Here is a 24173-nt window from a genome sequence, read left to right as displayed (position 1 = left end):
AGGACAACGAGGTCGAGCTCGTGTGTGCTGGTTAGGTCATAAATATCAGATGCATGACTAATAGCGGATTTGCAATTAATAAGCATGCATTTCAGGTGAGTATTGGAGTGGACTGTGACAGAATGATTGGCGTTGATATTCTTGAGATTGGCATTTTTAATCCCTCTAGGATTGTGGCTAGGTTCTCTGTAAGGATTACTTTGGATGGTTTGGATTTGTCCCGGACAGACCTTGTTGGTATCTTTATTGGGGTTGTAAGAAAGGAGGTGTGCATGGATGTCACTGTATCACATTCACTGAACAAAACTGTTCGGTAACGCACAGCAACTTGTTATCTCATTTGCCAAACCACACACAGTCCAAGCTCTCTATAAGGCACTAATAGCACGTTGCATAGTCAAATGTATCCAGACCTGTTAAGCTAAAGGTAAAATATGTTTTCCTATTCCTCCCAGACCCCATATCCACAAAAAGGGGGCCTTGATGGCCTTCATGGGTAACATTCCATTAGCTGACATCTGCAAAGCAGCTACCTGGTCTACTCCACACACACTTTCACCAAGAATTACTATGTGGATATCTTGGCTTGCCAGCAAACTAATGTGGGACAGGCTATCCTTCGTACACTTTTTCAGTCTTCTGCAACTTCCTCTGGCTAGCCACCACTTGAACGATGACTGCTTTACAGTCTATGCACATCATGTGTATCTACAGCTACACATGTCACAAATGGAAAATGTTACTTACCCAGTATGCATCAGTTCCTTTACATGCAGTGCTGTAGATTCACATGCACCCCTCCTCCTTCTCAGAAGCCTCTGGTTGTCGCAGATACCTTTCCTTCTTACTTCATATGGTCATCTTATTTTATATCTCTACCTTCTATTTCCATCCTCACCCTCCATGTGGGAAATACAGTCTTACATTTGAGCCGATGCCCATGCTCATAACCACCAATAGGTGGAGTTTCTAGACCCTGTGACTTGAAGACTTCTTCGAAGAAAAGGAAGCTGCACACGTCCGAGAATAACACTGGATGGCAGGAGAATGCAAGACATGTGAATTTACAGCATTCCATGCCATGAACACATGCTTACAGGGTAAGTAGCATTTTACTTTTAGATGGAAAACTTCCACATTTTTAAAGCTAAAGATGCAAAAGCTTTTTTTAAATCATTCTTGGTTCCATTCGTACATCTTCACTGTTGTTCAAAGCACATGAAGCCATTAAGCTGGCAAGGATATCCTTATTGAAGAACAGCAACAGCTTTTCAAAATTAACTTTTCTTTATCCCTATTATACAGCAGTACTTAGTTGTAAGTAACACAAACAACAGCCTTTCCATCCAGGTTTGTTTAACTTTCTGTCATAACCACTAACGCACCAAAAAACCTAAATAACTCCGCAAATAAATAAAGCATTGCAGCTTTTGATGCTCCCTAACCTCATTCAGTCAAACTACTCTTTGCGTTCTGTTATCCTGACTATGGACCTCATGTTCAGCCAACCGTCATTAACATGCGCCGGAGGCGATTGTGATTTAAGAGCAGCACTGTACGTCTCATTGTTTATCCACTGTTTGCTGAGACTTTAAACTGACCGAACCCTGGAAATCTTTTGTTAGGTTAAGTCTGGAACCCTTAGCAGTGTCTCCCCCTGTAGTTGGTTTTCTGATCTAGCAATCTGCCTTTTAGATCTCTGGACCTTTGTGTTCTCGCTGCAAGTTATGGTGCACTTTCTCATACAGTTTTTTGTCTGTCTCCCAGGAGCTGGAGGCTGAAGGCCGATACAGAGAAGCAGAATACCACTACATCGAAGCCAAGGACTGGAGAGCAACAGTGAACATGTACAGAGTAACAGACATGTGGGAAGAAGCATACAGAGTAAGTGTCACGACTCAGTCAGAAGATGCTGTAGGTTCTCACAGTAAGAGAATGACCGAAGAAGATGTTGTGCAAGCCTCAGAGGAAGTGGATTGTACCACAGAAGGTGTTGAACCTGCCCCAGGACATGCAAACACTGGCATCTAGGATGAGGGTTTTAGTCATTGATTGACCACATTTATCAGTATTTTTATCAAGTTATTGGCAGATGCAGATCCACCTGGAGCAAGAGCAGGTCCTCTCTGCACAATGATCTTGGTGTGTGTACAGAGGTGGAAGCGTTTTAGGATACCCCCCTTTCACTGTATAGTAACAAAATGTGAGTGTTTGGGAACCGTTTACCGAATCCAGGGTATATCTCCATTCTGTACATGTTCCTGTGCTATTAAATGGTGGCTTATGTAGATGTTCAATGTTTCTGATAGATACATCTGCCGTGTGGATTCCTCACCTTGTGAATATCCCCTTGCGTCAGCAACATTCGGAAATTCTTTTTGTAGCTTCGCGCCGACGTGGACTCGGACGTCACAGAGGCATGGCATCGCTCGCGACTCCGCTAGGCCCACGCCGGCGTGATGACATCAGTTCCCTTTTTTCCGCGTCGTCGACGCTAACGGTTTTCTGGGATCGTCTGTAGCCTTTACTGTAACTTTGTTACCATCTAAATTTCTAGTATCTTTGTCTTCTCGTTTTCATCATGACTTCGAAGAAGACTGGATTTAAAGCTTGCGGAGAATGTAACAGAATAATGTCCATTACAGATCCGCATGAATGCTGTTTGTGGTGTTTGAGCTCCGACCACGACGTCAAGGACTGCCAATCCTGCAAGAAGATGACACCAAAGGCCCTCCGGGAGAGAGAAGCAAAACTTCTAGTTGCTAAGTTTAAAGGAGGAAAAGAAAAGAAAAAAACAAGATCGCGAACTCGTCGTTCGAAGTCGAGATCTCGATCGAGGTCGCGATCGGATTCGTCCTCAGCCCATGCTTCGAGGTCTTCTAGAAAGAAGCATAAAAAGAGAACCCATGAATCCCGACATCGATCGAGGAAGGAGTCGGGTTCCAAGCCGAAGTCACAAGTGAAACTGATTGAGAAGGTAGTTTCGTCGGCTTCGGAGGATCACGATGTCGAGGTTGAAGCATCGCATGCGAACTCACCGAGTTCACCGAAGCAGAAGTGTGTTCCATCTCCGGACCCATCCCATCCTTCAGGTCGGAAGGATGAAGGTGAGGAGGAGGAGGTTGGTGAGGGTGGAGCTCGGATGCCCGAAGGTAGTACGACTCCGGTACACCAACCTGAAGAAGAGGCCGACGTCGTTTCGACTCCACGCCCTCAAGAGCAACCTGGGGGTTCATACCCAGCCTTCCCGGCTCTAGGTCAGGACCCTTCGCATTTCCTGAATGCGATGTTCGGAATTTATTCAAGGGCTATGTATCCCTCTGGGGCTCCTGCTGGTCCTATGGGTCCTATGGCTTATGGTTTGGGTGTTCCTCATTTCTATGCACCTGCGCCCTTTATGCCTTTTATGCCGGCCCCGGCGCCGCATTGGCATTATCCGACTCCGGCGAGGCCTTCGACACCAAAGCCATCGACGCCGAGATCGATGACTCCGATTCCTTCGACTCCAGTTCCATCAGCTATGATGCCGAACCCTGAGCGACGTCGTGAATCTCTTCCTCGTCCGACGTCGAGTTCGACGCCGGCTCCGTCGGAGTCGATTGCGGATCCGACGGCTTCGAATGTCAAGATAAGATCTAGGCGTGAAGCCCAAAGATTGATGGATGAGGAGAGATATAGAGAGGAAAATCTAGAGGAAGGCGAGCTTCATGATTCTGAGGACCCTTTTGAGGACCTATCTGTAGCTAGTGGCCTTGAACTGTCACCTGAATGGGACCTTGTTTCGGTTTCTAATGAACCCTCAAAAGATGTGACACCTTATCATGTGGTGATAAAGAAAGCTGCAAATTTATTGAACATTTCTCTACCATCTGCAGAGTTTAAATCTAATCTGCTCACAGAGGTCATTCACTCTCCTTCTTCAGTGACTGAACCTTTACTACCTTTTAATGATGCCTTAAAGGAACCAATTTTAGAAATTTGGAAAAATCCTGTATCAGCTCCTGCTGTATCTAGAGCTGTGGCTAGGAGATATAGAGCAGCTCCTGAGGACCCGGAATTTTTAACATCTCATCCTCTGCCGGAGAGTTTGGTGGTGCAGGCTGCCTGTTCCAAGAGATCTACAGGTGCGTTTCCGCAGGTTCCAGCGGAAAAGGAGTCTAGAAAGCAGGATCAGGCTGCTAAGAAGGTCTTTTCCTCTGCCAGTATGGCTTTAAAATCCACAAATGCAACCTGCCTAATGGGACGTTATATCCATGCTCTTATGGACACTGTGAAACAATTGGTACCCAAGATACCTGAAGAGGATAGGAAAGACTTTCAGGAAGTTATTTCTGATACTCAAGCTGCAGCAAGACAGGTTATCCAAAGTGGATTGGACACGACTGATTCTGTGGCAAGGATCATGGGTTCTTCTGTTGCGACAAGGAGAGCCGCATGGCTTAAATCTAGTGAGTTTTCCACTGATGTCCAAGCTGCACTGATGGATCTTCCTTTTGATGGGTCTGGATTGTCTGGGAGGAAGGCAGACACTGCATTGGAACGCTTTAAGGATAGCAGAGCAACAGCAAAGTCGTTGGGTCTTCAGACCAGGGGCACTTTTGCAAGACGCTCAAGAGGATTTGGCAGATCTTCTTTTCGAAACTATAAATCGACCCAACAGCAGCCACAGCAGCAGCAGAACACTTTATACAGAGCTTATAGAGGCAAACAAAGGGCCCGAGCTCGGGGCCGTAATGTTTCCTCCTCTTCCTCCTCTTCTCCATCCCAGCCCCCAGCCACAGCAGCAAAGCAGCCCTAGATCCACCATTCTGGATCATGTGGGCCCAGTGGGGGGTCGGCTTACCCATTTTCTACAAGATTGGGAATTGATTACATCGGATCTTTGGGTTCTCAATCTTGTGGAGAATGGGTAGGCGCTTCCTTTCCAGGAATTCCCTCCCAATTACCCTCCTTGCCAAGGTTATTGTTCAGCGGACCACCTTCTTCTCCTGCAAGAAGAAGTCCTGGCTTTGTTTCGAAAAGGTACGATAGAGGTGGTTCCGGAGCAGGAGAGAGGTCAGGGTTGCTACTCCTGGTACTTCCTGATCCCCAAAAAAGATGGCAGGCTTCGGCCAATTCTGGATCTCAGGATCTTGAACCTTTACCTGAAACAAGAAAAGTTCAAGATGCTCACTCTTGCACAGGTTCTTCAAGCGCTGCTGGAAGAAGATTGGATGGTGTCGATCGACTTGCAAGATGCGTATTTTCATATTCCCATCTTGAAGTCGCACAGAAAGTATCTCTGTTTTACGGTTGGGTCGCAACACTACCAGTTTGCGGTCCTTCCGTTTGGTCTTACTACTGCGCCTCGAGTCTTCACCAAGGTGATGGCGGTGGTGGCAGCACATCTCAGGAGGTCGGGGATACATGTGTTCCCGTATCTGGACGACTGGTTGATCAAAGCGGAGTCGCCGGAGAAGGTGCTCCATCATCTGCAAGAGACAACTCAGTTGTTACACAGGTTGGGTTTTTCGATAAATGTACCCAAATCTCACCTGGTGCCCTCCCAGCGCAACCTGTTCATAGGTGCTGTACTGGACACAACTGTATGTCGTGCATTCCCTCCTCCTCAAAGGATTCACGACATACAGGAGATGATTCCTTTGTTCTACAATGGAGCGGTTGTTCCAGTCCTGAAGGTTCTTCGCCTGCTCGGTCTGATGGCTTCTTGCATTCTATTGGTCAACCATGCACGCTGGCACATGAGGGCACTCCAGTGGTGCCTCCGCAGGCAGTGGTATCAGCACAACGGAGATCTCAGGGAGTCAGTGAGGATCTCCAGAGAAACTGCAGCGGATCTGTCTTGGTGGAGCGTGGAAGGCAATCTGTCGCAAGGAAAGCCTTTTCAACTTCCTCCATCGGTGGCCACGGTAATAACGGATGCATCCACTCTAGGGTGGGGTGCTCATCTTGGGGACCTGGAGGTCAAGGGTCTTTGGTCTCCAAAGGAAAGGTTGCTTCACATCAACCTTCTGGAATTACGGGCAATACGTCTGGCGCTCAAGGCCTTCCTCCCTTCCCTTCGCGGTCGGTCGATTCAAGTCCTGACGGACAACACGACCGCGATGTGGTATGTCAACAAGCAGGGAGGAGTGGGGTCGCAGTGTCTCTGCAAAGAGGCTCTGCGTCTCTGGTCCTGGGTTCAGGACCACCAGATTTGTCTGATGGCAAATCATCTGGCCGGAGTTCTAAACGTGCGAGCGGACAGTCTCAGTCGGCAGTTCTCTGCCGACCACGAGTGGAGGCTCCATCCGGAGGTGGTTCACGACATCTTTCTGATGTGGGGGACTCCTCGGGTGGACCTGTTCGCCACTCGCGAGAATGCTCACTGACTGTCATTCTGCAGTCTCCAGTATCCGAGGCAAGGAGCCTTGGGGGACGCGTTTCAGTTGAGTTGGAACTCACAACTCCTTAACGCGTTTCCTCCCATACCTTTGATTCCTCGGGTTCTGAGGAAAATTCGCCAAGACCGGGCCCAAGTTATATTGATCGCCCCGGATTGGCCAAGAAGGGTGTGGTACTCAGACCTTCTCCACCTCTCCTCTCATCCGCCGCTCCGTCTCCCTCACAGGGCAGACCTCCTCTCTCAGATGGAGGGGCAGGTTCTACACCCCCACCTCCAGACCTTACACCTTCATGCCTGGAGATTGAACGGGGCAACCTGAGTTCTTTTTCTCTCCCGCCTGACGTGGTGGATGTCATCTTGTCAGCCAGGCGTGACTCCACTAAGTCCATCTATTCTTATAGGTGGTTAAAATTTGTCACTTGGTGTGGGGAGAAATCTATAGACCCTTTGAGAGCCCATTTGTCTGATGTTCTCCAGTTTGCCCTTTCTCTGGCGCAACAGGGTCTTGCCGTTGCTACAGTGAAGGGCTATCTTTCAGCGCTGTCGGCATTTCTCTGTTTGCCTGATCAGCCTTCTCTTTTCAAATCTCCTGTGGTTTTAAGATTCTTGAAGGGCCTCACAAATAAGTTCCCTCCTACTCCTTTTATTGTTCCTCATTGGGATTTGAATCTTGTGTTGACCTATTTGATGGGTTCTCCCTTCGAACCCTTGCACAAGTGTCCCTTGAGGCTTCTTTCTTTTAAAACGGTCTTCTTGGTTGAAATCACCTTGGCAAGGAGGGTGAGTGAGCTTCAAGCTCTTAGTTCCAAGCCCCCATTCTTGTCCATTCATGCTGAAAGAATGGTTCTCAGGACCAGGGCTGCTTTTCTGCCTAAGGTGGTAACTCCCTTCCATCTAGGACAGTCCATTACCCTTCCTACCTTCTATCCTCCCCCACACCCTTCCAAGGAGGAGGAGAGGCTTCATCGCTTGGACCCAAAGAGAGCTGTTAGTTTCTATCTTGATAGGACTAAAGACTATCGTATTGACGATCAGCTCTTCGTGGGTTTTGCTGGCTGCAAGAAGGGCAGAGCGGTGCACAAGCGCACACTTTCCAGATGGATAATCTTGTGCATCAAGATTTGCTACTCTCTGGCGGGTAAGGACCCTCCTGAGGGTATTAGAGCACATTCAACTAGGGCAAAGTCTGCAACTTCTGCTTTGTCTAGAGGTGTACCTGTTGAGGACATTTGCAGAGCCGCGACTTGGGCCTCCCTCCACACTTTTGCGAAGCATTACTGCTTGGATACCGAGGTGAGGAGGGACGGTCATTTCGCGCGTTCTGTCCTCCAAGATTTCCTGGTATAGCGGAGTGGACACCCTCCTCCAGTGGGGATTGCTGTGGGACTCTATTCACAAGGTGAGGAATCCACACGGCAGATGTATCTATCAGAAGAACAAGTTACTTACCTTCGGTAACGCTTTTTCTGGTAGATACTATATCTGCCGGTGGATTCCTCACGGACCCACCCGCCTCCCCGTTGTCCACTCTTCTATACCAGTGTTTCTGTTATATATTTATTTTGTTGTAAAATGTTTTATTGCATTTGCTTCACACTGTGTGTGTTACCTTGATATGGGTACTGCGTATACTGTGTATATGTCTACTGTCATTGGTCCGTCCGTGTGCCTCGAAGGCACGGAAAAAAGGGCGGAACTGATGTCATCACGCCGGCGTGGGCCTATTGTAGGCGTCGGTGACGTCAGCGGAGTCGCGAGCGATGCCGTGCCTCTGTGACGTCCGAGTCCACGTCGGCGCGAAGCTACAAAAAGAATTTCCGAATGTTGCTGACGCAAGGGGATATTCACAAGGTGAGGAATCCACAGGCAGATATAGTATCTACCAGAAAAAGCGTTACCGAAGGTAAGTAACTTGTTCTTTAGTAGAATGCCGTAATCAGTGACTCATTGAGCATTGAAGAATTCATAAACTCTAAACTGGCATGCAACATGTGTTCACAACAAAGACCTTTACCATGACGCTTCATCAGGGATAAGTAGATTTAACTTAAAAATTCAAAATGCTCTTCAGCAGGATACGTAATCCATAAACAAGTAGCAGTTGTTTATGGCCCACTTGTCCAGCTGTATTGCATCAAGGATTTTTAACGTGTTGGCTAGCAGTTTGCAGTTTATAATTCAAAGCAATCCTGATCTCCTTTGTGAATGTTATAAACAAGCACAGCATTGTACATTAGAAAAAAATGATCTCAAGCATCAAGTTTGTCCAGATTAAATCTCTTTGCTACTTTCCCCCAGCATAGAATCCAAAAGGATATAACAACATTGTGATTTTTAAAGCATAGACACTAAAGTACAGAAAAAGGTTCGCCCTCGGTGCCAGTCGAGCCCCTTGGATCCAATGCTGGATCCCGAACAGTGCTGCCTATGATACTGCAACATTTCTCGGTGCCCGCTCCAGTACAGATGATCCCTGCACTGGGATGCCATCCCCATTGTTATACCCAACTCCAACATGGAGCTGGTTGGGCGTCATCTGACCCTGGCTTCAGGGCTGACCAAGGTCATGGCTTCAGAGTTGGAGTCAGTGTCTTTTTCGTTTGACAGGCCTGAAGAGGATGATTAATTAGAGGGGTCGGATGACTCATATGGAGCCTCTAAATGACACAGAAAGCAACTGATAAATGCAAGTGGTGTGCACACCTCACCAGACACTGACCTGGTCTCTTCCCCTGCCGTGGCTACGAAGGAGGGTGCCTCATTTGTAGTGGTGGTGCAGAGGGTGGCAGAAGTCTTGGACCTTACGCAACCCTAAGTGGCAGTCAAGAAGAATGTCTTGATGGAGGTGTTTCAGCCAGGACTTACCCCTGCCGAACACTGACTCCCATTTAATGAAGCCCTTACAGATGTCCTTCTCGGGCCTGGTCCAAGCCCTGTACAAGGGCTCCTGTGCATAGGACAATTGCCTACCGCCATCGCCCTGCTCCTGGGGACCCCAGTTTCCTCACCCAGCACCCCACCCCGGAGAGCTTGGTGGTCCAAGCCTCCACTTCCAGAGTCAACCCTGGCATGTTCCTTACCATTTTATTGCATAGTGAATCCAAGAGGCTGGACACTTTTGTGACGAGGAGGTTCTCTTCTGCTAGCCTAGAACTGCAGTTGGTGAACACCGCATGCCTCTTGGGCCAATAGACCCATGCAGTCTGGAATTCGGTTTTGCAAGTGCTGCCAATGGGCTTGGAAGAGGCCTGAGCCATATTCTCCCAAGCTATTGCTGACTGTAGAGATGCTACAAAGTTGAGGAATCAGGTGTGGATTGGTTATGACAGACTTGCTGGGCATTTAGGCGCCAAGCCTGGCTGAGAACTACTGACTTTATGGGGGATGTCCAAGCCTCGCTCATGGACCTGTCCTTTGATGGCTCTCGCCTTTTTGGTGAGGAGGAGGACTCCGCACTGGAGCGATTTAAGGATAACAGAGCTAGGGCCAGTCCATGTACCCTTGCCAACCCAAGTCCCCCTTCCTCCCCTTTTGTGGCTACAGAAAGGGCTTACAACCACATTCATTCCTTCCCAGCCACCAAGGCCAAAAGGCTTTCAGCCTTTTCGTGGCCAAGGACACAGATCTAACAGACCAAGTCGGGCTATTAGGCTGAGGTTGGGCCAATCCACCACTTCCCTGGCAGCCGCAGCCTCCAAACCCCTTTAATTTGTCCTCATACTATCATTGGCATCCAGTGGGGGGCAGGATATTCCTTCATCTGCTCTACTGGCAGTCCATTAAATCTGCCAAATGAGTTTTACAGATAGTCCAAAGGGGCTACACCATCCTCTATCCTGACACCCCTGCCCCTATGCCACCCACTTATGAACAGCTGACGGAGGACCATCTCTCCTTGCTCCATCCAGAAGTGTTGGCTCTCTTGGCTAATGGGGGCCATCAACACGATGCCGGCATCAGAAGTAGGTCTTGATTGCTATTATTGCTTCTTTCTGGTGCCCAGAAAGAACGGACACCTTTGCCTTATCATAGACCGATGCCAAAGCCTTTTTGAATTCTTTCTGAAAAAGGAGAAGTTCAGAATGCTCATATTAGCTCAAGTCGGTTCTGCACTTGACTCTGACCACTGGATGGTACTGTTAGACTTGCAGGACGCATACTTCCGCATCCCCAACCTGCATGCCCACAAGTGTTAACTGCGGTTCATGCTCAAGAGCACTTTCGGGATTCTGTGCTCCTCTTTGGCCTTACCAGTGCCCCTCTGGTGTTCATCAAGGTGATCTTGGTGGTCACAGTGCATCTACGGAGGTCAGGAGTTTTATCTTCCCCAACCACGACGATTAGCTATTGAAGTAGAACTCGCCCCAGGCAGTCTTCTTCCTCTTCCAGACTATGGCCGATATCCCGCACTCGCCAGGGTTCACTAACAATGTGCCAAAGTCCCACCTGACCTATGATACTGGTGTTTCACCCTCTAACCTAGATTTCGGTGAGACTGACCAAGGTTGTTGGGCTTCAAGGCGTCCTGCATCCTGATAGTGACACATGCCCATTGGTATATGTGAGCTCCGCAGTGGGACCTGGAGTTCCAGTGGGCACAGCTTCAGGGGTTTCTCTTCGACATGGTCCAGATCGCAGAGGGAACTCCAAAAGACCTGCAGTGGTGGCTAACGAACCGCATTGGGTCAGAGGACTCTGGTCACCAGCAGAATCCAGACTTCACATCAACTTGCTGGAGCTTCAGGCGATACGATTTCATTAAAAGCCTTTCTTCTTTCGATAAGGGGAAAGATGGTGCGGATGTTCATGGACAACATCACTGGCATGCAGTACTGCAACAAACAGGGTGGGGTTTGGCTGTTGACCCTTTGTCAAGAGGCCCTGCTTCTCTGGACCTGGCTGGAACGTCAAGACATTTACCTGGTGTTCCATCACCTGGCGGACTCTCTAAACACCAGGGTGGATGAGCTCAGCCATCGATGCCTAGCGGATCACGAATGGCATCTCCATCCAGTGGTGGTGCAAGGTCTCTTTTAAGTGTGGGGAGATCCTTGGTTAGATATGTGTGTAGTGTCAACAGTTTTAGTCGCTAGAATTTCCAAGGTGGCTCTCACTCATAGAGGCTTTTAGTTTCTAGTGAAGCTGTGGCCTCCTGTAGCCTTTCCACTGATACCACTCCTGCTCAGAGTTCCCAAGAAGATCAGGACCAACCGGCCCCAAGTCATTCTTGCGGTGCCGGATTGGGCACGGAGAGTCTGGTATCCTGTGCTATTGAGCATGAGCATCTAACCTCCTGTCAGGATGCCTCTTCAGGAGGATCTTCTGTCACAGCAACCTGTGCACCTGAACCTGTGCACCCTCTGCCTTAATGCATGGAGATTGAGTGGCGACAGTTGACAGGTTTCAACCTTCTTCCAGAAGTCTGCGATATTATTCTGGCAGTCAGGTGCACTTCCACCAAGACTGTCTATGACTTCTGCGGGGACAAATTTGTTACATGATGTGCATCCAAGAACACCGACCCGCTCTCTGCACCCCTTTCTCAGGTTTTTCTATTTGTTCTATCTTTGGCCCAGCAGGACTCTGCTCTGGGCACAGTTAAGGGCAATTTATCACACATTTTTCCAGTTTCCAGACCAACCTTCTTTGTTCAAGTCACCTGTCGTGGCTAGGTTCCTCAAAGGCCTCCAACATGTTTCCTCCCAGACCATTCATCATGCTCCAGTGGGACTTAAGTCTGGTTCTGACTCTTCTGATGTTCGCGCCTTTCGAGCTGCTGTACAACTCTCCTCTCTGTTTGTTAAGCATCAAAACGGCTTTCTTAGTGGTCATAACATTGATCAGGAGAGCCAGCGAACTTCAGGCACTCTCTGTGCACCCTCTTTATACCACCTTTTACCAAGACAAGCTGGTTCTTCGAACATATACCTCCTTCCTTCCGAAGGTAGTGTCACCCTTTCATGTAGGCCAGACTATCACATTGCCTACCTTCTTGCTTCTTCCTTACCCTTTTAAAGAGGAGAGACTCCACCACTTGGACCCAAAAAGAGCGTTGTCATTCTACCTTGATCATACCAAAGAGTTATGGGTGGATGAACAACTCTTTGTAGGGTATATTGAGACTAAGAAGTCCATGCAGAAACACACCATTCACATTGAATAGTACTTCATAAAGATCTGCAGCACATTTGCAAATAATCAATCTCCTGAGGACTTGTGTGCTCATTCCATCAGAGAAGACTGTGCACACTGTGTTAGCTCGCTGAGTCCCTGCCCTGGACATCTGTCAGGCGGCTAACTGAGCATCTCTGCACACATAAACTAGGCACAACTGCCTAGACTTTTTGGTAGAATTTCTATCTGGCCGCAGATTCCTTACCGACCCTCCCATCCTCCCTGCACTGCGAAATGATTGCCACCCTTCCAAGGGCCTTAGACATGCATACCAGTCTTCAGTGTTCCTCGTGGCTCTACTTCTCTTGTGGAAAGTCACAAAAAGAAACGGATGTCAGCAAACTGGGTTGGCGCCTATTTATGCACCGCACACGTCACTTCCGGCGCGGACAACACCAACGCAGAGCCGAACGATGCCACCTAACGGCACACAAGGGTATGACTCGAAAATATCCGGATTCAGTCTGACACCTAGGGGATATTCTAAGGTAAGGAATCTGCAGCTAGATAGAATATCCACCAGATTTGGTATTACAGAAGGTAAGTAACATATTATTTTTGCCAAAATAAAGAGTGTGGTGTATATAGACCCCAGACAATAAGAGTCAACAAAGAGGACAGTTTATCAAACAATGACACGGCAAAGTGGAAATCAACTTCTGCAGTCCAATGACAAAGAGAATCAAACCTTAGTTGGTTCTCCATCTTCCACTTGTTCATGCCAGTAGGAGGCAGGATAAGCAATGTCCTTAACTATTTGTAGTATTTAACACCAGACAGGTAGGTTCTAGATATCATAAAGCATGGACATAATTTAACGTTCATAACAATGCCACCTGCATATCCACAAAAGAAAGAATGGCGCAGCCTCTGAAAGAGCTGAACATAAAGATTATCAAACTATTACAGAAGGAAGCTATAGAATATGTGCCAGCATCTCAGAAGAGCAATGGTTCTACTCAATACGCTTTGATACTTAAAAATCTGGTGATCAGTGGCCATATCTAGGTCTACTACAACTAAACAAGTACCCTGGAAAATAGTTAGGTTTTGTATGAACACTTTCCAAAAGCTACTCCAGTTTCTCAAGGAAAGAGGTTCATTGGCATCACAGGATTTGGAGGATGCATACTTCAGTATTCAGATCCATGCAAGTCATTCTCAATATCTGTGCTCTTTGGTTGCAGGTTGCCATTTCAAAGGGCTATAATTTAGTCTAGGCTGTGCACAACTAATTTTCACAAAGTGTGTGTGTTGGACCTGGGCCTCTTGGCAGGGTCATCCCTAAACTTTTTTGCCTTCCTCCAATACTCTTTCTGACCTGTTTTTGTTGGTTTAATGACTCTGGGCACTTTACCACTGCTGACCAGTGCTAAAGTGCATATGCTCTCCCTACTGTAAAGTGTACATGTGATTGATGTCCATGATTGGTTCATTGGATTTACTGTTAGTCCCCAGTAAAGTGCACCAGGAGTGCCAGGGCTTGTAAATGCCAATACTGCTAGTGGGCCTGCAGCGCTGGTTGCGCCACCCACAGAAGCAGCCTTTTAAAATGTGTCTAGGGTCTGCCATTGCAGAACCTGCGTGCAGTCTGGTACTGTCATGCTGGCTGGGCAAGTGCACACACTTGCCAGCCTCTAAACCTTCCCTTAACTTCATATTAGTCACCCCTATGGTAGGCCTGAGGGCAGGGTGCATTGTAAGTGTAAGGTAGGACATGCTCTGATGTGTGTGGCATGTCCTAAATAGTGAATTACTGCCAAATTCGTTTTTCACTATTGTAAGGCTACCTGTTCCCTTTAGGCCAGATGGGCTGCTGGAATTATTACACTCTATAATCCCAGCAGGCTCAGGGAACTTGGTAGAAATTAATGTTTAGTATGCCTGAACTCAGAATAATAAAATACTTCTTTTAGTAAAGTTTATTTTAATATCCTGTGTTTGCAAATGCTACTTTTAGAAAGCTAGCATTTGCTTGTCTAACCATTTCAGCCCGCCTCTGCTTTTGTGTGTATCTGACTGTCTGAGTTGTGTGAGTGACAGGGCTGGGAGTTGACAGGTTGTGAATAGCAGGATGACACCTTAGTGAGTGGTGGGAGTTTCCCCTGAATGATGCATCAGGCTGTGCTCTGCCCCCACAATGCTGGCTCCGCCCTCCTGGGGAGCGACTGATGACTCAGCCTGCACCTGGCCCAGGAAGGACCGAAGCTTGTCAACAAAGTGCTCAGGCTGCCCCTGTCCTCACAATGCCGGCTCCGCCCCCCTGGGGAGCGGCTGATGTGCCTGCCCTCACACTGAATGCAGAAGCAGAAGTACCCACCACAAGTGCTCAGGAGCTGAGAGCAGTTATGCAGAGGCCCCCCTGGCCAGTGAGAACAAAAGAAACTGTGTATGAAAGTAGGAGCCCTGCTCCTTGTAAATCAGAATCCTGTTTTACCACAAAGAACCTCTGCCCGAATAGAAGGAGAAGAAGACGCTGGAAGGACTGGCCTGCTGCTTGCCTTGCTGAGGAAGGAGAGGAGAAGACTTTTTGAAAGACTTTGCAGACTTGTGCTCTAAACATTCTCCAAGGGCTTGATTGAGCTTGCCCCCTGACCTGGACTAGTGGGTCCTTGGTGCTTTTGCTCGTCCTGACATTCGAGCCGTGTGTGCATCCCGCTGGAGCCAGACTGCGCCCCTCCTAGGGCTGTGGCACTCGGGAGCTTGCCTGCCTTTGTCCTGTGAGAGCCTCGCTCCGACCGGAGTCGCTCTCTGCCCCCAGGCTTGGCTACCTGCTCCTCTGCCCCTTGCCTGCTACTGGAGTGCCTTGAGACGCTTTTCCCCCCTCCCGCCGGAATTCCCTCTGTGGATTGTGATCCACGCCGGGTCGACAGCTGCACAGTCCGTGCCCTGTGACCCCGCTTTGCGATCCCAGAGATTGTCAGGCCGCGCCGCCCCCGCTGAGGAGACACCCGCCAAGGGTCGCGGGCCGCGCCTGCCTGATTGCACACGCCCGCTGGCGTCAAGATCCAAAGGTGCCCCCAATCGCCGGAGTCGCACTCAGCCTGTGCCGACTCTCGCCAAGAAGAAGCCGTCGGAAAAGCTTCCCACCGGGCTAGGGGCCCGCAACGTTTGTTTTCCCCTTTGTCCGTTGCTGCTCCTGCCTGCAAGTGTCAAAGGTACTGTAATTGTCCCCCCGCGGTGCGAGCCGTTCCTGTAACCAGACTCGCACCGCTCTGCTCTGTGTGCCTCTGCCTGCAGCTCCGCGCTGCGAGAGCGCTCCAGCCCCTCCCGCTGGAATCCTTTTACCGTCGGGAAGCCGAGGCTGCAATCTGAGCCCCTGCCCGAGTGACTGGGGCTGCGCTGGGTTCTTTGGCCTTCCCTCCTCCTGGGCAGCTCTGAGGTCGGTGTTGCCCCTCGTGTGGGTCCCGCAGACCAGGGGGGGCCATCCGCTCCACGAGACCCGGCCGAACCGATCGCGCCCCACGCCAGATGCGTGAGACTTGGTAGGGTGCCGTGATTTCTCCCGTGTAGAGTGCACAGAAGCGCTGCGAAGCGCACAGAGGGCCTAAGACTGGCCTAAGGTCCCTGGAACCGGCCCAGGAAGCGAGAGCAAAGTCATTTGGGACAGAGAAACTTGCCAAGAAGGAAGTTTAACAGAAACATCCGTTTTAAAGACTGAAAGTGCAATTTAACCTACAACAAAGAACTGTTGGTGGAACATTTGAAAGAGAAGCTTGCCTATTTACAATCTGTGGTGCTACACAAACGTTAGTTGGTCTTGTGATAGGTCTGTTGAGTTACATATATATATTTTTACATAAAGAAGCGTATTTTTATATATATTTTCAGCCTGGTGTCCATTTGTGGGGGGATTGGTACATTTTACTGTGTGTGTGATTACAAATGCTTAACTGAATAACGCCTGAAGAATAGCCTTGGCTGCTCACGCCACGCACCTAGAGGGTGAGCAAGGGTAATTCTGAAGGGTCATCCTTTGCCCTGACTTAGAGGAGAGGGTCCCTGCTTGTCACAAGTACCTACTTGCGCCAACCAGAGACCCCCAATTCTAACAGTGTGACTCCATAGGTGTTATGTCTACATCGAAAAGGTTGTTGAGTGATTGTTTAGAACAACTACATTTGTAAATGCTCGCAAAATGCATTAAACCCTCAGCAGACCCGACCGACCTCAAGAACGTCAGGCGTATCTCACTGCTTCCCTTCGCAGCCAAGGTCATTGAAAAGGCAATCAACACCCAGCTAGCAAACTTCATCGAAGCTAACAACATCCTGGAAATCTCCCAATCTAGATTCCAAGCAACCACAGCACCGAGAACGCCCTACTCACCGCCACCCACGACATCCGTTCCCTCCTTGACCAGGGTGAAATGGCAGCCCTCATCTTCCTGGACCTCTCGGCGACATTCAACACCATCTCCCACCGCACCCTAGCCACCAGACTCCACGACACTGGCATCGTGGCAAGGCCCTCGACTGGATACGTTCCTACCTCAGTGGCAGAACATAGTAGGTTATACTCCCTCCCTACCTCTTGGAGCTGAGGGAGACCAACAGCGGAGTGCCTCAGGTCACCTCCCTCTTCAACGTCTACATGGCCCCCCTCGCAACCATCTTCAAGAGCCATGGGCTTAACATCGTCTTACGCTGACGACACCCAGCTGATCCTCTCCCTCTCCAACAAACCCAACATCACCAAATACATCTTCCAAGAAGAGATGAAAATCGTCGCCACCTGGATGAAGAATAGCTGCCTGAAACTCAACTCAGAAAAGACAGAAGTGCTCAGCCTTGGCTCCACCCCCTCCGCATAGAACGACGCCTGGTGGCCCTCAGAAATCCACCCACCCCAACGGACCATGCTCAAAACCTCAGCATCATACTAGACTCATCGCTCACAATGAACCGCCAGTTCAACGCCTTATCCTCGACCTGCTTCAACAACCTCTGCATGCTCCAAAAGACTATCAGATAGAGCCCAACCAAGTCTAGAAGAACCGTCACGCACGCACTCATCAGCAGCAGACTGGACTACGACAATGCTCTCTATGCCGGAATCAATAAGAAACTCCTTCGCAAACTCCAGACTGTCCAGAACGGCACAGCCAGACTGTTTCTCGACATCCTCCGTCACAGTCACATCACCCAACACCTGCGTGATCTCCACTGGCTTCCAGTAGAATAACCTTCAAACTCCTCACCCATGCATACAAGGCCTTTCACAACACCGGATCCGCATACCTGGACAGTCGCCTCTCCTTCCACACACCCAAAAGACACCTGAGATCAGCCCAGCTCTCTCTGGCCACCGTCCCTCATATCAGTAAGACTAGAACAGAAGGAAAGTCCTTTGCCTACCCCACAGCCAAAGCCTGGAACACCCTACACATCCATCTCTGGCAATCTCCCACATTGCCCCAGTTCCGGAAGGACCTCCTGGCTCTTCGAATGACCCCAGCACACTACGGAGCCACCCCGCCCCCCTCCAGCGCCTTGAGACCTTCATGTGTGAGTAGTTTGACTCTTGTCAGATATAGACCAGTGTAAAAAGCTTTATGCTTCATGCATCCATAGAAATTGTGTTTCTAGGTGCAAGGAAATTCCAATCCAAGGAAAAGTGTTTCTTTGGAGATAGGACACAAATGTATCTATTAAGCTACCCATATCCCGTCGAGGACAACAATCAGAAAAATCAATGCCTTGTTTGGGAGCATGTCATCATGCATCCTTCTATTTTTATAATGTTGGCTATGGATGAGAACAATTCATGTGCTACAACTAAATGGAGGCTGCAACTGTCCCATCTTAATCTCACCAACAAATGAAAAAGGACTTGCAGTGGGGGATGAAGAAAAAGTGAACCACAGGCAGTTAGTTTTAATATTTCAGTGATGTGGGGACGTCTATATGACATTATCTTTTACTCAAAATGTCAAATGTCCATTGTTTGCCTGCAGGTGGCCCTGCCCGAAAACCCATGATGGTAGCTTTTGCAGTGAGCTGTGTTGGGAAAATTCTTTTTCCTTCCTGTATTTCCTTTGGTTCACAGAATACTAAGCAAGATTAAGAGAAATCGTTGCAACGTAATCCTTGTGCCTCCGGAATTGCAGAGACAATGTTGATTTATTGGGTATTGGACATGTCTTGTGGGCAACATATCAGTTCAAGCTAGATTCACGGTGTAAGTATATGCCTCTTTTATAAGGTTCCCCCTACATTTTTCACAGTTGATGCTACTGCTTTCTTGACTCTGAGAGTGCACTGAGGCCTGCTAACCAGACCTCGGTGCCAGTGCCCTGACCCTAAAGTACATGTCAAATTGGCTGTACCCAATTGGAAATAGCTAACTTACATGTAAGTCCCTGGTATATGAAACCCCGGTACCCAGGGCATGTAAGTTAGACGGATTTTCCAGGGCCTGCACCACTGATTATGCCGCCCTAGGCGGTCTCCCAAGAAAAACAGGTTCCACAGTCCGCCACTGCAGACTGGCAGAGCAGTCGTGCCCTTCTAACCTGACGTTGCCAATGGAAGCAATGGCAAAGCCACTATTTTCCCAGTACATCTGTGTAAGTTACCCCTCTGGGCCCTGTTGGCTAGCACAGGATTACACGCTGACCCCTCTGCTGTGCTAGCTCCTGAGCGGTGCGACCAAGGTGGTCACTCCCAAATTATCAAACAGCTCATCACATTAATCCCAATTTGTATCTCAAGTCTAAATTAATGTAACTTGTTGCAGTTTACAGCTTTTACAAAGCTGCCACCTTGTTGCCTTTAAAACTCCTGTGACTTCCTGGGCACACATAGAGCCTGTTCCACAAGACAGCATCTGCCCTCCTCTAGAGATGCGCTAACGACTCTCGAGACAAGACAAGCAGCTGTGTCACACTAGCGAGAAGGGCTTCCCCATTGTTTAGGTAGACAGGCTGGCAAGGGGAGCAGAGAAGGGAACAAAATTGCCAAACCGGTTTCCCAGGGGCATGTAGCCCTGAGGTAGCCACACCCTAGGGGTGGGCTAGGAAGGTCTGCACACTGAGCGAGGAGGCTCACCATCTAGGGAGTGGGTAGAATGGTGCATCCTAAGACAGCCAGATGCCATTCTCCACAGGAAGTAGTCACCACGTAGGAGGGAACCTGGTAGCCTATTGGCTACCAACAGCATCCTGCCCTTAAGGCGCTGTCCAAACATAAAAGGGGGATCAGCAAAGGGAGGCTGCACTATTGAAGACTGCAGCTGTTGCTCGTGATAGCTGGTGAAGAGAGGGGCTGTACCTGCTTTGTCCTGCTCCGTGAAAAGCTGTTTCCAGAGCCCAGTCAAGCCAAGAGACTCCAAGGGCCTGCAGACTGGCCTCCTGTTCGCAGCACAGGGACACAACTGCTGAATAAGTCTGCTGGGGCAAGTGGTGGTACAAGGCTTTCATACCACTACAACAGCTGCCGTACATCACCAAGGACCAAGACCCGACGCACTTTTGCACCCTGGTTCACTGAGCCTGGGAGTGCTGTTGGAGAGTTTCTGGGACCCACAGAAGACAAGTTGTTGACCAAGGAAGGATTGATTTGTGACCACATGACCGGGTGACAGGTAGTCCAGTGGCGACTGAACTTCGGCCAGACCGGAGAAGACTGTGTGGGACGTTTACCCTGCAACCAGGGTCCCCTCACTGTCTTCGTGGACCAGGGAGTACCGGCAGGAAGACCCTGTCGACCACGCTGCATCCACTGCACCCTTGAAGTATCTTCAGCATCCTTTGCATCAAGCCACACCTAGGAATCCATTGCAATGCGGATAAAGTGCCTGGAACTGCTTGAGGACTGCTTCTTCTGTGGGGGTAATGGTTTTTAAGGTTGGTCCTCCTGACTGGCTCCCTGCTGGAGTTGGTTGCCCCAAGTACCCCTTCCCGACTGCATTGACACTTACTCAAGTTTTCCTTGAAAAAGTTTCTGAGTGTCAAATGTGTTGAATTTGCCAAAGCTTGTTTGCGGTTGAGTGAAAAATGCTTTGATGTATTCCTCACCTTTTGAATTACCCCTGCGCCAGCATTCAACAGAAACTTTTTACTTAGCTCTCCAATGTCGACGAGGATGTCACAATAGCACCACTCCGCTCGCGAGTCCGTATGACGTCAACAGAGCCATAAGAAGACCTCGTCGACGTGCTGATGTCAGTTCCCTTTTTTCTGCGCCGTCGATGCGTAACTTTTTTTCTAGTACTCTTCATTTCCGTGTAGTCTACTTTGTTTCAGTTCTCCAGAAACTGTTTCTTCAATCATGGCTGCTCAGAAGAAGCCTGGCTTTAAGCCATGTAGAGAGTGTGGGGCAATATGTTGGTTACAGATCCACATGAAGACTGCCTTTGGTTTTTGTCGTCTGCCCACAACGTCCAAGAGTGTACTTCGTGCCGTCAGATGAATCCAAAGGCTCTAAAGGAAAGGCAGGCTAAGTTGTTCATGGCCCAGGCAAAGAATGTGAAGAGGGGTCGAAAAAGGACTAAGTCGAGGTCGCCAACTCCATATACCTCGAGGTTGTCTAAGAAACATAAGAAAAAGAGACAACACAGGTCTAATCATCATTCCTTGAAGGAGAAGTCTTCAAAGTCGAGGTCTCCGGTCCAACGGCACCATAGGAAAGATGATGTATCTCCTTCGCCACAGGTGTCGCTGGTGCGCACTTCAACACCAATGGGTTCTCCTGCGCCGAGGTACTCTCTGACGCCCAGAAGAGAATCACCTGTGCCTGTGGACACTCCAATCCTGGATCCGACTTCTCTGGCGCCGCAAGCGGAGGCTGTTACACGACCTCGATCTCACCCAGGTCAGTCAGTTCTGGATCTGTATCCTCCTTTTTCAACTCAGGTGCGGATCCATCGCGTTTCCTTAATGCGATGTATGGCATGTTTGCAAGGGCGGCTAACCCATCTGGTGTGCCTTAGGTCTAGTGGGTCCGCTTTATTTTAATTTGGGGTTTCCCCAACACTATGCCCAAGCTTCATTCCTTCCTTTCATGCCAATGACTCAGCTTTGGACCCTCCTAATGCCGAGGTTCTTAACGCTGATATCTTCTCAGGAGGTAAGGATGAACTATTCTCCGGCGCCGTCGGCCTCCGTTCCGGCGCTTGCTCGTCTTTGGTCGGCGATGCTGCCCATGACTAAAGGTCTTCCGTCAATGCTGGCTCCGAGATCTCCGGCGCCATGTTTGGCTCCACCGACGCCGGCTCTGGAAATTTGTTCAAGGAGAGACGCCTAGAGACTCCTGGAAGAAGAGGAATTTCAGGAGCAACAGGAACAGGCTGAGGAGGGTGAGATTTTGGAATCCACGGATGATTTTGCAGGACTGCAAGAGACCAGTGGGCTTGATACCTCTCCAGAGTGGGAGCTCTCGTCCCCAAAGGCTCTTCTCTCTTAGGATGTGGCATCGTATCATTCAGTAATTAGAAAGGCTGCTGACCTCCTGGACTTGCAATAACCAACATCTAATATCTCGACAGAGGTGCTGCAATCTCCTTCCTCGGCAGTAGAGCTTTTGCTCCCCTTCAACGAGACTCTAACAGATCCTATTTTGGATGGTTGGCAGAAGCCAATGACAGCTCCTGCTGTTTCTAGATCAGTAGCAAGGCACTATAAGGTGGCTCCGGAAAAACTCACATTTTTATCATCACACCCCTTACCTGAGAGCCTTGTGGTACTTTCCCTTCTACTCCGGGGATAGAGACTCTAAAAAAATTGGAGCAATCCGCGAAGAAAGTGTTTTCGTCAGCTAGCATGGCCTTAAAGTGAACCAATGCCATGTGTTTAATGGGGCTTTATAGCCATGCTTTGATAGACTCTGCCAAAGAGGTGAATCCTAAGTTGCCTGAGAATGTCTAGGATAATTTTGATGAGTTATTATCGGATACCCAGGCTGCTGCTCATCAGGTCATCCAGTCCGGCCTGGATTGAGCTGACTCCATTGCCAGGGTGATGGGTTCTTCGGTGGTGACCAGGAGACATGCCAGGTTGAGAGGGTCAGGGTTCTCTTTTGACGTCCTTGCTACATTATCGGTCATTCCCTTCAACAGATCAAGGCTCTTTGGAACCAAGGGTGATTCTGCTTTACAGTGGTTTAAGGATACCAGGGCTACTGCTAGGTCCTTTGGCTTGCAGTCACAGTCCAGGGGCTTTGGTTTTCGAACGTTTGGCTTTGGAAAGGTGGTCCCTTTTCGTGGCTGACAGCTATAGCAACAACAGCAGCAGCAGAACCCTCTGTATCGGTCATACAGGGGCAAAGGAAGAGGTCGTCTGCGATGGGCTTCTCGCCAGCAGGTCTCTTCCTCTTCCTCCTCCTCCTCCTCCTCCTCCTCCTCCTCCTCCTCCTCCTCCTCCTCCTCCTCCTCCTCATCCTCCCCTGTCCCCACCGCTGGCTCTGCAGGGAAGCAGCTCTAGATCCCCCATCTTGGAGCATATTGGTCCTGTGGGAGGTATCCCTTTTTCTACAAGATTGGAAATCTGTTACGTCAGATGTTTGGATTTTAAATCTTGTAGAAAACGGGTACGCCCTTCCCTTCCGGGAGTTACCCCTCCTTACCCTCCTTGCCAGGGCTAATGTTCGGAGGACCAGCTGATGCTTCTGTAACAAGAGGTCCAGTCCCTATTACAGAAGGGTGCAATAGAGATTGTTCCGAAGCAGAACAGGGGTCAGGGATGCTACTTTAGGTATTTCCTGATCTCCAAAAGGACGGTCATTTGCGGCCGATCCTAAAGCTCAGGGTTTGAATTTTTACTTCAAACAGGAGAAGTTCAAGCTCAGGTTCTTCTGGTACTGCAGTAGGAATGCGTACTTCCACATTCCCTTCCTGAAGTTGCATCGGAAATATCTCCGTTTTACGGTGATATCTCAGCATTATCAGTTTGCGGTCCTTCCCTCCGTCTTACTTCCGCACCTCGGGTCTTCATGAAGGTGATGGTGGCAGCTCATCTCAGAAGGTCAGGAATTCCTGTATTACCCTATTTGGACACTGGCTGCTCAAAGCAAAGTCGTCAGAGATGGTGCTGCATCATCTACATATAACAGTTTAGCTGTTGTTCGACTTGGGTTTCTCAAGAATGTGCCCAAATCTCACCTGGTGCCCTCCCAGAGCAATACTTTCATAGGGGAAGTACTGGACACTGCTTTGAGTCATGCTTTCCCGCCCCCTCAGAGGTTTTCAGACATTCCGGATATGATCCCAATGTTTCAGGATGGGCGGCTGTTCCAGTCCTGAAGGTCTTATGTCTGCTCAGTCTGTTTGTTTCCTGCATACTGTTGGTCAACCATGCATGCTGGCACATGAGAGCGCTCCAATGGTGCCTCCGTAGGCAGTGGTTTCAACACAACGGAGATCTCAGGTAGGTGATCAGAATCTCCAGGGACGTTGCGGCGGAGCTATCTTGGTGATGTGTTCCAGGCAACCTGTCTCAAGGGAAGCCGTTTCAACCTCCGTCTTCGGTGGCCACAGTGATAACGGATTCATCCACTCTAGGGTGGGGTGCTCATCTGGGGGATCTGGAAATCAAGGGTCTTTGGTCTACAGAGGAAAGATTGCTTCATCTCAATCTTCTGGAATTGCAGGCGATAAGTTTGGCTGTTGGACGTTGCGG

At 49.2% G+C, this 24173-nt stretch overlaps 1 protein-coding gene across 1 annotated transcript in view; it reads left to right on the top strand.

Moving 5' to 3' along the window:
• Positions 1 to 24173, top strand: part of IFT172 (intraflagellar transport 172) — a 1142656-nt gene that overhangs the window by 522881 nt on the left and 595602 nt on the right. The window contains exon 29 of the mRNA XM_078650113.1: positions 1768 to 1884. Coding sequence (XP_078506239.1) covers positions 1768 to 1884 — 117 coding nt within the window. The remainder of the gene's footprint in view (positions 1 to 1767; positions 1885 to 24173) is intronic.

This window comes from Lissotriton helveticus, chromosome 6 (assembly GCF_964261635.1).
Source record: "Lissotriton helveticus chromosome 6, aLisHel1.1, whole genome shotgun sequence".
Taxonomy (NCBI): Eukaryota; Metazoa; Chordata; class Amphibia; order Caudata; family Salamandridae; genus Lissotriton; species Lissotriton helveticus.
This window is presented reverse-complemented; position numbering and strand designations above follow the sequence as displayed.